This window comes from Mytilinidion resinicola (assembly GCF_010093595.1).
Source record: "Mytilinidion resinicola strain CBS 304.34 unplaced genomic scaffold BDZ99scaffold_34, whole genome shotgun sequence".
In the NCBI taxonomy this organism is placed as follows: Eukaryota; Fungi; Ascomycota; class Dothideomycetes; order Mytilinidiales; family Mytilinidiaceae; genus Mytilinidion; species Mytilinidion resinicola.
The window spans coordinates 99,837-114,347 of NW_022985470.1; the positions used below are offsets into that span (position 1 = coordinate 99,837).

General features: G+C 51.8%; 4 protein-coding genes across 4 annotated transcripts; 3 read left to right on the plus strand and 1 right to left on the minus strand.

Annotated features, from left to right (window-relative positions):
• Positions 1 to 527: 527 nt before the first annotated feature.
• On the plus strand, positions 528 to 2,233 carry BDZ99DRAFT_483097 (uncharacterized protein; the record flags this gene model as incomplete). The annotated part of the gene is made up of 4 exons (XM_033722547.1): positions 528 to 575; positions 643 to 1,192; positions 1,251 to 1,370; positions 1,425 to 2,233. 4 exons carry the CDS (start codon positions 528 to 530, stop codon positions 2,231 to 2,233), a joined length of 1,527 nt encoding a protein of 508 aa, XP_033569030.1.
• A 1,917-nt stretch (positions 2,234 to 4,150) lies between these two features.
• BDZ99DRAFT_504093 (uncharacterized protein) lies at positions 4,151 to 5,472 on the plus strand (the record flags this gene model as incomplete). Its single annotated transcript, XM_033724014.1, has 2 exons — positions 4,151 to 4,235; positions 4,665 to 5,472. 2 exons carry the CDS (start codon positions 4,151 to 4,153, stop codon positions 5,168 to 5,170), a joined length of 591 nt encoding a protein of 196 aa, XP_033569031.1. The 3' UTR covers positions 5,171 to 5,472.
• A 1,693-nt stretch (positions 5,473 to 7,165) lies between these two features.
• On the minus strand, positions 7,166 to 9,029 carry BDZ99DRAFT_469119 (uncharacterized protein). The gene is made up of 6 exons (XM_033721424.1): positions 8,682 to 9,029; positions 8,550 to 8,608; positions 8,447 to 8,492; positions 8,242 to 8,396; positions 8,078 to 8,189; positions 7,166 to 7,979 (listed from the first exon to the last, which is right to left on the minus strand). Exons 1-6 carry the CDS (start codon positions 8,829 to 8,831, stop codon positions 7,374 to 7,376), a joined length of 1,128 nt encoding a protein of 375 aa, XP_033569032.1. The 5' UTR covers positions 8,832 to 9,029; the 3' UTR covers positions 7,166 to 7,373.
• A 1,870-nt stretch (positions 9,030 to 10,899) lies between these two features.
• Positions 10,900 to 13,437, plus strand: BDZ99DRAFT_469121 (cytochrome P450 67). The gene is made up of 6 exons (XM_033721425.1): positions 10,900 to 11,414; positions 11,526 to 11,717; positions 11,777 to 12,111; positions 12,165 to 12,298; positions 12,352 to 12,755; positions 12,807 to 13,437. Exons 1-6 carry the CDS (start codon positions 10,970 to 10,972, stop codon positions 12,998 to 13,000), a joined length of 1,704 nt encoding a protein of 567 aa, XP_033569033.1. The 5' UTR covers positions 10,900 to 10,969; the 3' UTR covers positions 13,001 to 13,437.
• The last annotated feature ends 1,074 nt before the right edge of the window (positions 13,438 to 14,511 follow it).

A 14,511-nucleotide genomic window follows, 5' to 3' on the forward strand; every position in this document is an offset into this window, starting at 1 on the left:
TGCTAATTCAAAGATGTTTGCTGCTAGGGGGGTACTTGGCATGCTTGCCCGCTGTCGCAAAATACCAAAATCCTACCCCCCGATTCTCAACGTCAGCGCGTCTATATCGCTCGGTCAAACTCTTTCGTATATACCTCCTGGGAATAGCTGTTTCGCATAGTCCTTGTCGTAATGTAAGAACTCTTCTGTGATGCCACTCGTTGTGCTTTGTTGAGGTGGAGGCGGACCCTGTACGCGCCAAGCGTTCCCAACTCTTCACACGCACCCCTTTCGTCTGAACTCACGATAGGGAAATCGGAGCGGAGTTTCCTCACGGAACAGCATTACCTAGGCAACTGGCTGCCCAGCAACCAGCAACGACGCTAGAGATACAAATAATCTCAGCGCCCTCGAACCCTCCTGTTCTCCTTCACGACTTCTGTTGTTCAGCTTCGCATCGTTTCACAGCATTTGCAAGCACGCTTCGTACACGCACTACACACGCCATCATTCACGTTCCAACTTCTATCGACTCGACGACTTCTAAAATGTCCCTTTCATACGATCGGTACATTGCCTGCTTGGAGGCTCCAGCCGTAAGTCCCCGTCCTGTTCACTCCTTCATCCCACCAAAGCAGCACACTGACCTCATGTAACCTGTAGTCCTGCAGCCAAGTCAAGTTCGATACTGAGGTGGACCTCGAATTGCTTACGCAACTGACAATTGCGGCCACTCTCGCCGGACTGGCAGTTCCGGGTCTGTACCTTATTGGTCGCAGACTCTTCGTAGCAGCCAAGAATACCTACGCAAAGTCCATGGCGAGGGCCCTGGCCCAACACACAGCCGTCGTCAGGGGGTTCGCTTCCAAAGTGACCCCTTCCATGAACCGCTTTCGTTCATGTGGTCTTCTTCGTGCCCGGACTGACCCCCCGGTGCTTGAAGTCGCCAACCTCGAAGAGCACGTCCAGCAGCTCGACCCCCTGGACACTCTCTTCTGGAAAGCTCCCGTCCGTCCCGACATCTGCCCACGGACACCAGAGTCACTCGCCTTTTCATGCCAAGAGTGCGCCTACGACCCCGTCAAAGGCCACTTCCACAGGATCACTGAAGACCCTGTCAAGATCAAGAGGTACGAGCAGTATCTGGCCCGCAAGAACGCGGAGGAGTTGTCTTGGCAAGTCAAGAAGGAGGGTCGTGTTGCCGCGATCATGGGTAAGCCTGCTCCCCTTCCAATCATTCACTGCATCAAATAATGCTAACCAAAGACCAGAGCAACGACGCCGCGAGGGTGCTCATGTTCCATGCATCACAGAGCCTAGGCACGTACCCACTGCCCGTTACAGCCGGGAGACTACGCAGCCCAGCGCGCTCAAGCGACGGGATATGGAAGGTAAAGCCACGAATCCCTCTCTTATCAAAACAGGGCTAATACTTAACTTTGCAGTGAGGCGACAAGGCCGTCGGGTGACCTTTGGGGAGCCCGAGATCCGAGACCTCTACGACCTTTTACCCGCTCTGGCAATCAGCAACACGGTTTCACGGCCGCGAGCACCCACGCCAGCCTGGCCCCAGGCCTTGACGGACGACTCGATTGAGGAGCTGATCGATCCCGACGAAATGGACACAGGCGAGGACATGCCCGTCGAACTTGATTCGGACACGGATGAGTTCTTTCGTCGGAATCAGCCCGAGAACCCCCAGCGAAGTGAGATCTCGCCAGAGGAACTCCTCTTCGAGTCATGGACCAGACAGCGTGAGGAACACGACAAAAAATTCCTGGAAGAGTGCAAGGCACTGCGGAAGGATGAAGCTATGTGGTTTTTAGCCGCAAACATCATCTTTGTGCGCCACTCTCTGACCACGAACTCCTTTAACACCGAGGAGAGGTTAAAGCAACGCGTTTCTCACGCTGAGGCGTGCATCGAGGCTCGCATCGACATGCTCATTAACATGATGAATAAGCACCGGATCGAGATCCTGACAGAGGAGCATGTTGAGATCCTTCAGTGGAATGAGTACTTCAACACGTTCTATTTCGGCTGCGCCAAATTGGCAGGAACTCGTCATATCTCCGATGTTTCGAGGGATCGTCTCCGGAATATTCTGTCGGTTCTCGCTCAGATCGGGTATCGCTTTCGCCTGGCCCTCCCCCTTGTTAACTTCATGGAGGTCCGCCCAGACAACGCCAACGCTCTCGAAATCCCCGCCGATCTCCAGGCGACGATTGAGAGAAACTGGGTAGTGCTTGGTTGAATGCTTGATCGGTTGCCATGGAAACCACGGAAGTTGACATCAGGTCATTCGACAGACTAGGACCACGACCACTTGAGTCTCTTGGGGATTGTGATGAGGTCCCAACTCACGGAAAGTGTCCCTGTCGGCACGGATCTGCGGCCTATGGATTGGATTGAAGGATGGATTTTGGATTTTCACGAGACGCCCGAGGATTGTGATGAGGCTTCGGCTCGCGGAAACGGATTCGACCAGCATCTGATGGAGAGAGGACTGGCTGGAGGATTGGATACGACACGTAAGTCTTCCTTCACTGTTCTATCAGACTTCACCTTTCTAACCATTCACAGCGCGGGACCTTCGTAGGATCTGAGGCCTACGCTCACGGAGACGGATTCGACCACCACCCAGAACGATGGACCACTGGAGGAGACATATGGCAGGTGCCTGATGGTTTGTGATGGCCACGGCTTGCGGTCTTTCAAGAGTGGAGGAGAGATACTGCAGGTGCCTGATGGTTTGTGATGGCCACGGCTTGCAGTGTTTCAAGAGAGAAGGAGATACGGCGGGCGCCTGATGGTTTGCGATGGCCACGGCTTGCGGTGTTTCAAGAGAGGAGGAGATGCAGCAGGTGCCTGAGGGTTTGTGATGGCCACGGCTTGCGGTATTTTAAGAGTGGAGGAGAGATCATACTGCTAACGACACGCCCACTGGACCGACCGACGATCGAACGACCGAGCCTGACTGGGATGCCGACTGATTCCCACGCCTTGTGCTATGGACGACCGAACGAAGAGAGGATTGGAGGGTATGGAGTGGTTTGTATGGGTGCTGTGAGAGAGTTCAAAAAACACAAAAAGTCAAAAAAGGGCAGACGGCCTGGGATGGATTTCCTTTGTTACAAAAGTTTTGCTTTTTCGGATATTGGACGATGGAGCCGCCCAGATGAATCCCTTCTCTTTTCCTTTGTTAAGTTTTGCCTTTTTCGAGAGTGGATGATGGAGCCGCCCAGATGATTCCTCTTCTCTTTTTCTATGTCAAGTTTTGCTTTTTTCGAGAGTGGATGATGGAGCCGCCCAGATGATTCCTTTTCTCTTTTTTTTTTGTTATCCGTAGTTCATAGTGTTTAATATTTAATTTGAGGGTTGGGGGGAGAGAGTCCACTGGGACGGAAGGGCCGGGAGATACCTTATTAGGGACTCTCTCGGGCAAGAGGTGGCATTTGTATTCTTGCCTTGTGCTGGATGCAGAAGTCGCCCGATTGAGTAGATAGATAAGAATGGCTAGTGTAGCTTTTTTCTCAGTTTAATAAAGTCTATTATCCTTTTGCACTGCTACAAGATGTTACTGCATATCTCGCTTTCCACATCTTTCTTGTCCCCGCTCGATGATACATGCTATCACAATCGCTTTTTCTACTCCCCACGCTCACACACAACCGAGTCCTGATCCACATCGCTTTTGGTATCTTTAACTACCCCGTATGCAAGGTATTCGTTCGTGGCAATCCCTCCCTGCAACTGTTTATTGATCCAGCCGTCGCGGTACTTTCCATCAAGCTCCAGGGGTATTACAGCGCTCCGTGGATTATGCAGTAACTCAGCAAGAAACATGATCTGATCAATAGTGCGCCTGCTTCCAAACTCATTCTGCAGCTGACGAACGGCCTTCTTAACGAGGTTGAGATTTGACGGTTCCATATAATGAAAATCTCCGATACGCTGCTCCATAATGAATAGGGCGAGGAACAAGTGGTGGTTCGACTGGAAATCTGGAATATCGTCTCTGACGAAAATAGGTTGTGTGGGTAGGCCGGTTGGGAAAGAGGAGATGCATCTATATGAAGTACATATCAAGCGGAAGTTTGTGTTGACACATGGTTTCTAGACGAGCGGCTGGAAACTACGAGATCCGTCGTGATAAGACTGTATCAAGGAAATGATTAGAACGAAAAACCTCGCGACCGCTCATGGGCACATGAAACTGTGGAATCTACAGATTCGTGACTGCGACACAATTCTGGGTACGTTTTGGAAAGTAATCTTCGCAGACTTCTTTTGCATACCGGATTTGGGATGGGCTGGCGTGGGAAGAATCGTTCGTCTGGAAGTCGTTGTGAGAAATATGTAAGAAACTTGATTCCTTCATCAGGGAAAAGGTCAGAAAGAGAAGCCTTGGGAAAGACAAGATATGAATAGACTGCAATGCTTATAGTGTGCAGGGGTATTTCGAAGATCGAAACGACCAAGAACTGATGGCGCACATCTCTAAAGAACTTCCCTGCTTCAGAAAAAGGTAGATGTCTCTGGCCGAGTGAGCGCCATTGTGGCGATCACGTGACTCGGCCACACGTGATCACTACGTCGTCAATTAAAGGTCGAATGATGTTCAACTGCTCTTCTTCAAATCTCCAAAATTATATAAATAATTCAGACTCCAACGAAATGACTAGCGCTGCTCCCAATTCGCCCAACGGAACTCTTTTCGGCCTCTACGAGTCTCACAATCCCTAACAACCTTCTGAACGACGGCTTCTCGCGCACCCTCACGGCAACAGAACGCGATCGTCTTTCGACCACTTTCGCACAAGTCCAGCAACTCACCACCCGAAAGCTCAATGCTGTTCGCGATGAGCTGTCGAACACAACTTTGCCCAGACTTCTCCGCATCCGCGAACTAGCCGTCTTCTTACTCCAGCATCTAACCGAGGACGAACGCGAAACGCTTTGCCCGGGCAGCAAAGACTCGAATAAGGAAGATGATGCAGGAGTTGAGGGTCACGATGAGGCTCAGCTTGTGGACGTGCTGAACGTCATCCTGTCCAATTTTTCAGGCCGGATCGATAAGGAGCGCGGAGGATCTTGGCCAACGCCGGAAGGAGCGCCGATGGGGATGTTTACGGTATTTGATCAGTGGCAGGACTATGTTGAAGCATGCGTGCCCAAGAGTCAGACATGAGGTGGGTTCAAAGGGGACGATGATGGAGGTTGAAGGTTTGAGGCCGAGCTGAAGTCGGGCTGATTTCGTGTGGCAGAGCGAGGTTGCGTCCTACATCAACCACATTCCATTTCAATAACTATCTATGTTTTCATCGCGTTTTCTATCACCTCCGAGCTGCGTCTTCAAGACGAGACAATGTTGTTTTCGGCCTTATTTGAGCGACACTCGAAGGCGCTTGATGAGGATTCTACGGTAATGTGAGCACATGGAATTGGGGACCAACCATAGCAATGAACAGGTTCAATGAAACGTTCTGCTGGAAAACAACACATTTGAGAAACTTTAAGATGCTTGTACGTGACCTTCGGACAATGAGGGGGTGGGGTAGTCATATACCCCCAGTCTGGATCATCGCTGGCGCGTTTGGCTTCCCATTCTGCCAGATGACTTCGAGATAGAATTGCAGCAAGCGTACTGAAACAAAGACGATTGGCTGAGAAATAACAACATGGGAGAGGAAGATAATACCAAGATTCTCAAGCAGATAAATACGAGAACATTTAGCCGAACGTGAGCCCACATAGTCCTCTACAGGCTTCCTACCTCTAAAGATTCCCCCTTGAACTCTTGTAACTCCGTTATCCTAATTCATTTTGAATGCACGAGGTCTGCCGCTCCCTTTTAAGCATCAAGGAGACGTCTTTTACGCGTATTAACAAGCCGTTCTTGACCCAGCGAAAAGTTCGTGTATTTCTAAGTCCGCAGATCCAAACAAGCTTATTCAGAATTATTCGAAGTCTTTGGTTTCATGATCTTTCGAAATCATTATTATTTCCCTCTCTTGTTCGGCCGTATCAGTGGCTTCGGCCGCAGTAGGTGCTTTGGCTATGAGCTAGCTCGGACGGCTTAGACCGATGCGCACACTCGTAAGACCGAGGCCCAATGCTCCGAGAAAGGGTTTCATAAACGGGGGGAAAGGCTGAAGGTTTGCAGTGATGGACGAGTTGCGAGCTTTGAAGGCTGTCATTCTCCCACTGGGAAATGCCACTGGGGCCTTAAGGAGGCAAGGCGCTGTCCTAGCGTCGTAGAGTGAGGGGCAACTATGAGCGATGAGTTGACCTCAAAAGAAATACCTATTCAACCACAATAACGCGCAATATCAGCGTGTTTGAATGAAAAATTCTGGACTAAGAAGGGATCAAAGAAAGTAAAAGGCCGGACTGGACTGGGTTGAACTACAGCGTCATGTTTAGTGAGCCCCATCTGCTGGCAAACAGATGAGTGGTCCGTCTAACTAGATAGTCTACTGGAAATTGACCACTTCGACGGTGAGAGGGGAAAGAGGAATGTGTCATGAAGTTGGAATAGAGTCGAGCAGTACAAGTCATGCATTTGATTGCACGAATCGCGCAATCAGTCAGCGCACCGCCCTAATATTGACGGCGCAGACATCTGCCCAGATCGACGGTGCGAAACTCTATCCCGTTGTGCCTTACACATGGTAACAAGCCACACGCGGCAAGCTACAAGCCACAAGCCAGTATCATGAGTAATGCGTTAGAGGATGGTGGATGGGAATCAATCACCAATTGGAAATCGAGATTGGTGCCTAGTCGGTGGCTATCTAGCAATTATAGAATCATGCTAGAGTAGCAGGGAATATGAGCTGAGTGTTAGAAACTTCGGGAGCTGCGCGACGCAGATGAAGAAGAAGAAAGGACGACGATCGACAGTACCACCGTAAGATATCAAGGCGCCGAACATGAACACTAGCAGGTTGTTATCTGGCAAAGTCTGAATCATGCTAGAGAAGCAGGGAATAAGCTCGAGTGTTGGGGAACTTAGGCTGTTGCGCGACGCCGATGAAGGGAGAGAAAAGACAATGATCGACGATACCACCGGGAGATATAAAGTGGCCGAACACCGACGAAGGGGCTTCAAGCGCCAGACCAATAGACGTTAGTGAAAGAATCTCCTTAAGCGTCCAAGGGTCCATAGTGTTGCCCTTTCTTGCCCCGCGCTGAGCCTCATGCTTAGAAGAATAGGATTTACGCATTACAGCAATACTCGTAAGAGTCTACGGAATCTATGAAGTTTTCGTAAACTAGGTAATAAGAGCGCAACCATGTTTCCATTCTCGCCGATATTCGAAGTCCCAGGTACGCATAGCAATGTACATGTTTCTACCCGCCCAAAAACATACTGTCTTTTTCAAGTCCCCTCAAGCCCCCCGCACTATGGCATCCAGCCCATCCTGCCTCTCCAGCTCCCCCACAGCATCCTTGTCATCACTCGTAATCGCCACATTTGTCGTCACCTTGATCTGTCCCCCGAGGCCCTGTCCCCCGATGCCCGCCTGCCGAAACAGCTCCTCCTCGCTCTCACTCCCCCGCTCCAGTTTGCTGACTGTGAAACTCCCTCTTGACTTGTGCATCTTCGAGCCCCCGGTTCTGCTCCCGGGCTCAAAACTCGACAGCTTATACCCCTTGCTCCGATTCTCCTTGGAGTAGCCCATGGCGCCACTCCCTGCCGAGCTCCCACCGCCAACCATCTTGTTCCATAGCGCCTTGACGCTCGGCAGGTTGACGGCCATGATGGCGAACTCGATTTCCAGCGAAGCGATGATGACCATTTTGCCGAGGATGTAGGCTATATCGGAGGAGACGTGGAGCTGGTAGAGGATGATGATGCGGCAGCCAGAGATGAGGACAGCGGCAGCACCGAAACCGATGACGGCCAGGACACCGACCTTGCGTCGCGTGGACATTTGCAGCTGCCAGACGGTAGGGATGGGCAGAACGAGGATGATGACATCGGTTATGATGTTCTAGGTGGGTCCAGTTAGGAGGGGTTCCCATCTGGTGATCCTGAAAGCAGGAGGGACTAATTGAGACACAGGGAGCAGGATGGAGAAGGGAAACGTACGAGGATAGACGGGATAATGAGGAGAACGAGTGAGTTCATGCAATGGGCCTCTGGATGGTTCTCCGGGTGGAAGATTGCGTCGAATGGGGTGCACTGCAAGAACGCGAGAAGCCTGTTCACATCAGCATTCATCCTTGTAGGAGCAATTCTGTGGTGCCCCTTACCAATTGATAATCAAGAACGCAGTGTTGAGGCCCATAGTAATCCACACCATTTTCTGGAAATTCGGTCGCTGTGACAAACGAAGGTAGAAGAGCAGGAAGGCTTGTTTGATGACCCAGTGCGTGAAATAATAGAAGACTTCTTCTACAAAGAGCCACTGCCACTAATTAGGTTCCGGCTAGTTGGAGGGGCACACGGGGCTAGTACCTTGAGAATCTGGTGGATTTGCTCTGAGCTGAGGAGCCACGTGTGTCTTCCAAGGTCAGTACGACACAGGCTATGTGAGCTCAGACCTGGACGTGTGACTTACATGCCGCAGCCGTGGTGAAGGAACATGAAGAGAATGACTTGCTGTATCGTGTTGACCGCCTGCAGTGACCAAAATTGTCAGTCCGGGGAAGTTCGAGATCACACTGGTTGCACGGAATTGGGCTGTGCATACCAGCAAAAATATAGCCATTACATCGTCCCAGCCAAAGGTTTTCAGGATGAAGCCTCTAGTATAGAGGCGCAGGAATATAGACGCGGTTCCCAGAAGGAACAGCGTTATGGAAATGCCATAGGACAAGGGCTGCAGGTTCTCGAAAGCCATGGTAATGAAGGCAACAACGGGCCCAACAAACGGTAGAAGGCTGTAGGAGAAAAGTGCTTGGCGGAAGACTGAGCAACGGCGGGCAGGCCAGAGACGCCGAAGTATAAGTTCGCTCGTTGCCAAAGCCGATCGTCCTGGCGTAGGAGTGGAAGCCTCATAGTTTCAGATACATGACTCTGTGCAGAATCAAACCTTGGGCGTACTGCGGTCGCTGAGGCCATGTGCGTTGGGGACGCTCTGCCAATTTGCCGCTTTCGGCAGCGCCGTCCTCTTGGGAAGAATTCCATGAGTCGGCTAGGCTGTGAAACGCAGAAAGCCAGACTGCCGGCATTTCCCCACAGGCGTGCGATTCAGCCTTCAGCAGGAGCAGTGCAGATCCAGCAGAATATACTTTCGACCTGCATTGCTTTGCGCAAGCGAGACCAGTGGCGGGGGCCGGCAGTGTGACGGCGCATCCCCGCCACGATCCCCCAGACACACTCCATGCGCATCACATGTCGCAAGCGCGGATCTGGGGGAGCCATTGGGTGGCGGCCGCAGGACATCGGCGCAGAAGGTTGACGCCGTCCATTGTCCCCAAGCTAGCGCCGCACCGTTCCCCAAGTCGGCTGCCGGCTATGCCCCTTCTCGCATCCGGTGGTTAGCACATCTCGTAAATGTTGTGTAACACATCTTCGCCCTTGCAAAAGCTAGTCATGCCGACCAGATTCCTCATATTGACTTCCAGAACTGCGTCGTACCCTTGCCGTTATCTGCACGCTAAACGCAGCGTGCGAGAAGGGGCTGCACACCGTCGCAGAACCTCTCGAACACCGACCGGAGGGGTCTTTGCGAGGATCCCTCGAACACCGGCTGAAGGGGTCTTTGCGAGAATCTGTGTGCCAAACATGGGCTCTCACGTGCTGCGCCTAAGATAATCATAACCACGCCTCCAGCCCTCTTCATGAGCCGCTTCAAGTGGTAAGAAACAAGAGCCTATACTCACAGGTCTCCGCCTTTTTCTACAAAGGTGGCCTTCTCGAACATAACTGGGAACTTGTATCTACTCACGTGTGATTTGGAATTCTCTGGATATTCTACCAGAGATATCATGGTTTACAGGGTATGGCTCCGTCGGAAACAGCATATCTTGTCGCTTATGAAGACCCTGGAAGCCGGATATTATGCTCGGGCGGCCCCTCGACACCCCTCAGAATCCGTCGGCACGTGTCGCAGCACAGCAGCCTTCGACCCGTGTACCGTCTGCGGGTGGCTGATGCACCGTGGTGGGCTTTTCCGCAACCGCGCCAGAGTCCTGCATGCGTTGGACTGCAGGCCGGGCCAGCGCGAGCAACGGGCCGCCTCGCGAAAGGGCTTCCTCCGAATGCAACGCCCAGGCCCCCCTCGCTGATCGCTGCCAGTTTGCGCTGCGGCGCTCGACGAAGTCCACAACTATTCGGGTCTGACAGGCTGAACCTAGGCCTGGCTGTTTCGAGATGGGCCTGATAGACCTAACTGGCTTTTGCCCAGTTAGAGCCCGTTGAGAACAGAGAAGTTCAAAACCTTCGTACTTCTGATAACTCTGGACGCCTTAGCCACCTCCCTTATCCCTCCTCTTTCCTTTCTCCTCCTGAAACTTTTGCTAGCCATAGAGAGATAAACTACCTTCCTTCTCTATTACAGGCAAGCAAGATACCTAATAATCGCGGTACGTGAACGGATGGGTAAACAGCGGAGGAGCGGGCCAGTATTTACCTAGGTGCCCACCTTACTGGCCTAGGCTTAGCGGTATCCTATAGGGGCTTAACGCATTAGGTCTGGTTAGTGACCAGGTGACAACCTTTGACAGTTCTGAACCAGGTGAGATCGCCTAAACCCAGTTCCAAGACCATGACTATCTGAACCTCATTCAGGTGCTCCTGCAGCAGGGCCAGGTTGTCCACAGCCAGGATACGACTCGCATGCGAGGGGTATGTACTTAAGCGATGCTGACGGTTGTTGATATGATGTACATAGGTACGGCAGTGGAGCTCTGAGCTTTCCTGCGCACCCCTCAAATACTGAGACCCCTCGGGCAACTGGAGTTGAACGGCGTGGTTCTCACTTCTCCCATCTTTCCTACTCTTTCTGCTTCAACCGCTTCGACACCTCTTCACGCCATGGCTGCCTCGTCTGCGCTCTCGCTGGAGGGGCTCCAGGGTGCGGCGCACGCCAATGCTCTTCCCACCGCGCTTGCTGCAGCCTCCTTTGGCGTCGTCTTCCACCAATTCATTCGAAATATCGAGTTCGACGCCCTGATGTATCACTTCATGGCCCTGTCCATAGCGGCCTTCGTAGGCATCGCCTACACATACTTCTCCCTCGGCGAGCTTAGTCCCATCGGAGCACTTGGAAAAGCATCCTTAGCCGCCGCCTCTTTCAACGCAGGGCTCATTGTCTCCATTGGCATCTACCGCCTCTTCTTCCACCGACTTCGCAGGTTCCCAGGTCCGTTTTGGGCGAAGCTGTCACGATTCTACAACGCGCGCTTGGCAGCCAAGAACGTGCAGTACTTCAAGGAAGTGGAGAAGATGCACGAAAAGTACGGGGACTTCGTGAGGACTGGTGAGTGATCTCCATGTACCATTCCGAAACGTGTTCCGAGACCGAAATGTTCTCCGAAATATGTTCCGAGATGTGCCCCGGAACACATTGGTTAACAGTCGCGATCATCAGGACCCCGAGAACTCCTCATTGCACGCAAGTCCGCGGTGCCAATCATCTACGGTCCAAATTCGGAATGTCGCAAGTCGACCTGGTACGGCCAGACGGGCAACGATCCCAAGAAATGTTCGATCCACATGACCAGAGACTTCAACGACCATAGGCTCAGGCGCCGGGCGTGGGATAAGGGCTTTAGTATCAAAGGTATGCATGCGTGCACCGGTTGTAGAAGATCCCTGTAAATCTGGCTAACAGCCTGACAGCCCTTTCCACGTATGAGCCAAGAATCAAAGCAAAGGCGGACCTGTTCATGTCCCAGCTTTCACAGCGTTCCGGACAGCCAATGGATATGTCGGCATGGTCAATGTTTTTTAGCTTCGACGTCATGGGAGAGGTTGGCTTCGGAAAAGACTTCAACAACCTGACGAGTGGCGTTGAGCACCCCGCAATCGCGGCCGTTCATGAACACATGACCATGTTAGGTGTGCTTAGCAATGTTCCGTGGCTGCTGAATTTGCTCGGCTCAATTCCTGGCGCTGCGGCGGGATACTCTGGTTTCTTCAATTGGTGTGGTAGCCAAATTAAGGATAAGCAGAAGGTAAGTTCCTGAAGCGGCGTAGTGAAAGCTTGGTCACTAACTGAATGCACTAGTCCTGGGATCCTGAAAAGTATCCCCAAGATATTGTGTCATGGCTCCTGAAGGCTTTCAATGAGAAAGACGTGTCGTCTTCGCCCTCGGAAGAGGCACTGCATGACGACTCCCGGGTAGTCATTATCGCTGGCAGGTAAGTTCCCATCTCACGATAAAACTCATATTTTGGACCTAACAGGACGTTAGCGAAACAACTGCTACTTCGCTCGCCACTATCCTTTGGTATTTCGCGAAATATCCCGCCACGTTCAAAAAGCTCCAAGGATTAGTCGACAAGGCCATGCCCGGCGGCGTCGCCGAATGGTCCTACGACAAAGTTAAGTCCGTCACCTTCATCGACGACATCATCAACGAGAGTCTCCGACTCAAGCCAGCTCTCCTGACCGGTGGTTATCGCGTCACGCCCGCGAAAGGCATCAAGATCGACGAAGTGTACATCCCCGGCGACACCAATGTGTTCGTGCCCATGCAAGTGATCCAAACGCACCCGCGCTACTACAAGCAGGGCAAAGAGTTCATTCCCGAGCGCTTCGGAGAGAGGCGAGAGGAAATGGGAACAGACGAGGCGCCCTTCTTGCCATTTTCTCTAGGTTCGTTTACCATCATGAACTTAAGACTCGCAGCACTAACAGTATACATAGGCGCATACAGCTGTCCCGGCAAAAATCTGGCGTTGTTGAGCCTGAGGATTACGGTTTCGCACATCGCGCTACTGTACGACGTGGGTTTTGCTCCAGGGGAGACGGGAAAAGCGTTCGACGAAGACGTCTTGGATACGTTCACGACGACGCTAGCGCCTCTGCAGCTTGTTTTCACACCGAGAGAGCGAAAGTAGATATTCGACTGAGATCGCCTCAGAAAATGCTAAATGAGGACGTCCGGAATACCATCGATGTAGTTGGAAAGCGTTTACACTCGCTACTAGGAATATAATTGAATCGAACAAGTGATGGGTAGACTATGCCCTCCCACTATAGTGGTACGTGCGACTGGATCCACGAAGTTGATGACAGAACAAATATTTGGTGGTGTCCGTTTGGGCCGACCTGAGACGTCTCGGCCTTTGGCTGCCAAAGTAGCTGAAGACAATGGAAATAGTGGAGCGGGAAATAGGAAGAATGTTTTCAGAGCTGAGTGGCCGGAATGATTGGCTGGGGAGAAAGACTTTCGATTAGCATTGGTACAGAAGAGGATAACTCTTACGTACATAGCTACGACCATGGTTTTGCAATGTGTCAAACGCCTAGTCACACTATTCAAAGTATATCGTAGCAAGTTCTGCAATATCTGCGGGGTAGCTCTTGACGGAAGGGCGCATACTATAGACGCGCACAGACATGGCAGGCGTTAGAATCGCTTCGAAGACTTGGTACTAATCTAGCTACCCAGCAGGCAGCCTAGTTGAATATGAATATTCAAGAAAATGGCTTGAATATCACGAGCATTCGAGTAGCACAGAGGTGGCGCGTCTTTGGTGGGTTGACCTGGTGGAAAAGAGAAAGGGATATGGGTCCTATTAATAGAAATTGATCATGCATAGGGACCCACGGTATAACTTGACAGAACTGTGGAGCGATCAGGGTAGTCAAGTCGTCCCACAAGAATATCTAGTATTGCTCCCAGTAGGACGGAGATCAGAGGTGTCGTCGATCAATGGCGGCTGCTACATTGCACAAGCTGCGGTGGCGATAGTGACCCTGGATCTGTGGTGGCCGAGTGGATGAAGCACGAGAGTGAATAGATGAAGCAGGGACAAAGAAAAGGAGTGAATGACGTCGATCGGAGGCGATTCTCCCGGGCTCCACCGGATCCACCGCAGAGCGGCCGACGATCTGTACCTCGACTCAACTCTAACTCCATCCCCCATACCCACAGCTCGGCCAAGGCGACGGCTGGTATCCCAACGACGCTGGGTGTCACAGGGCGAACCCTCTTGATCAGCTCTGCTCGACGAGAAATGCCATCTGTGGCGCGGAGAGGCCCCGAACGAGGCTGAGCCCCCGTTAATCTTATAGGTATTCCTTTCATATACCAGAGTTCCAAGTCTACAGTCCCTGATAATCGGCGGCGAAGTTTGTCATTTTGCATCGTTTGGTTTTCTTACTCGTCACATCTGTCCTATCAAAATCGGGTTCCTCGACAATACTTGCTTCTTGCTGGTGCCACATCAGATCTGCACCCCAAGTTTCAACGGTCCCGGCTCCAATGCTCCACAGGGCCTGCCGATCTCGACTAGACGTCTTGAATAGCTTCAATTGATGTGGTATTGCCACCACAAGGCCACAAGGAAGATGCCTTGAGGCGACTCACACTTGCGTTGGTGTAAGGGAACGACCGTTGGAGCGT

Excerpts from the sequence above, each read along its gene's own strand:
- BDZ99DRAFT_469119 (XM_033721424.1), bottom strand. The coding sequence starts at position 8,831 with ATGGCTTTCGAGAACCTGCAGCCCTTGTCCTATGGCATTTCCATAACG. Across the intron at positions 8,609-8,681 it reads TAATGGCTATATTTTTGCTG|GCGGTCAACACGATACAGCA; the intron begins GTATGCACAGCC and ends TGGTCACTGCAG. Across the intron at positions 8,397-8,446 it reads AAATCCACCAGATTCTCAAG|TGGCTCTTTGTAGAAGAAGT; the intron begins GTACTAGCCCCG and ends AATTAGTGGCAG.
- BDZ99DRAFT_469121 (XM_033721425.1), top strand. The coding sequence starts at position 10,970 with ATGGCTGCCTCGTCTGCGCTCTCGCTGGAGGGGCTCCAGGGTGCGGCG. Across the intron at positions 12,112-12,164 it reads AAATTAAGGATAAGCAGAAG|TCCTGGGATCCTGAAAAGTA; the intron begins GTAAGTTCCTGA and ends TGAATGCACTAG. Across the intron at positions 12,299-12,351 it reads GTAGTCATTATCGCTGGCAG|CGAAACAACTGCTACTTCGC; the intron begins GTAAGTTCCCAT and ends ACAGGACGTTAG.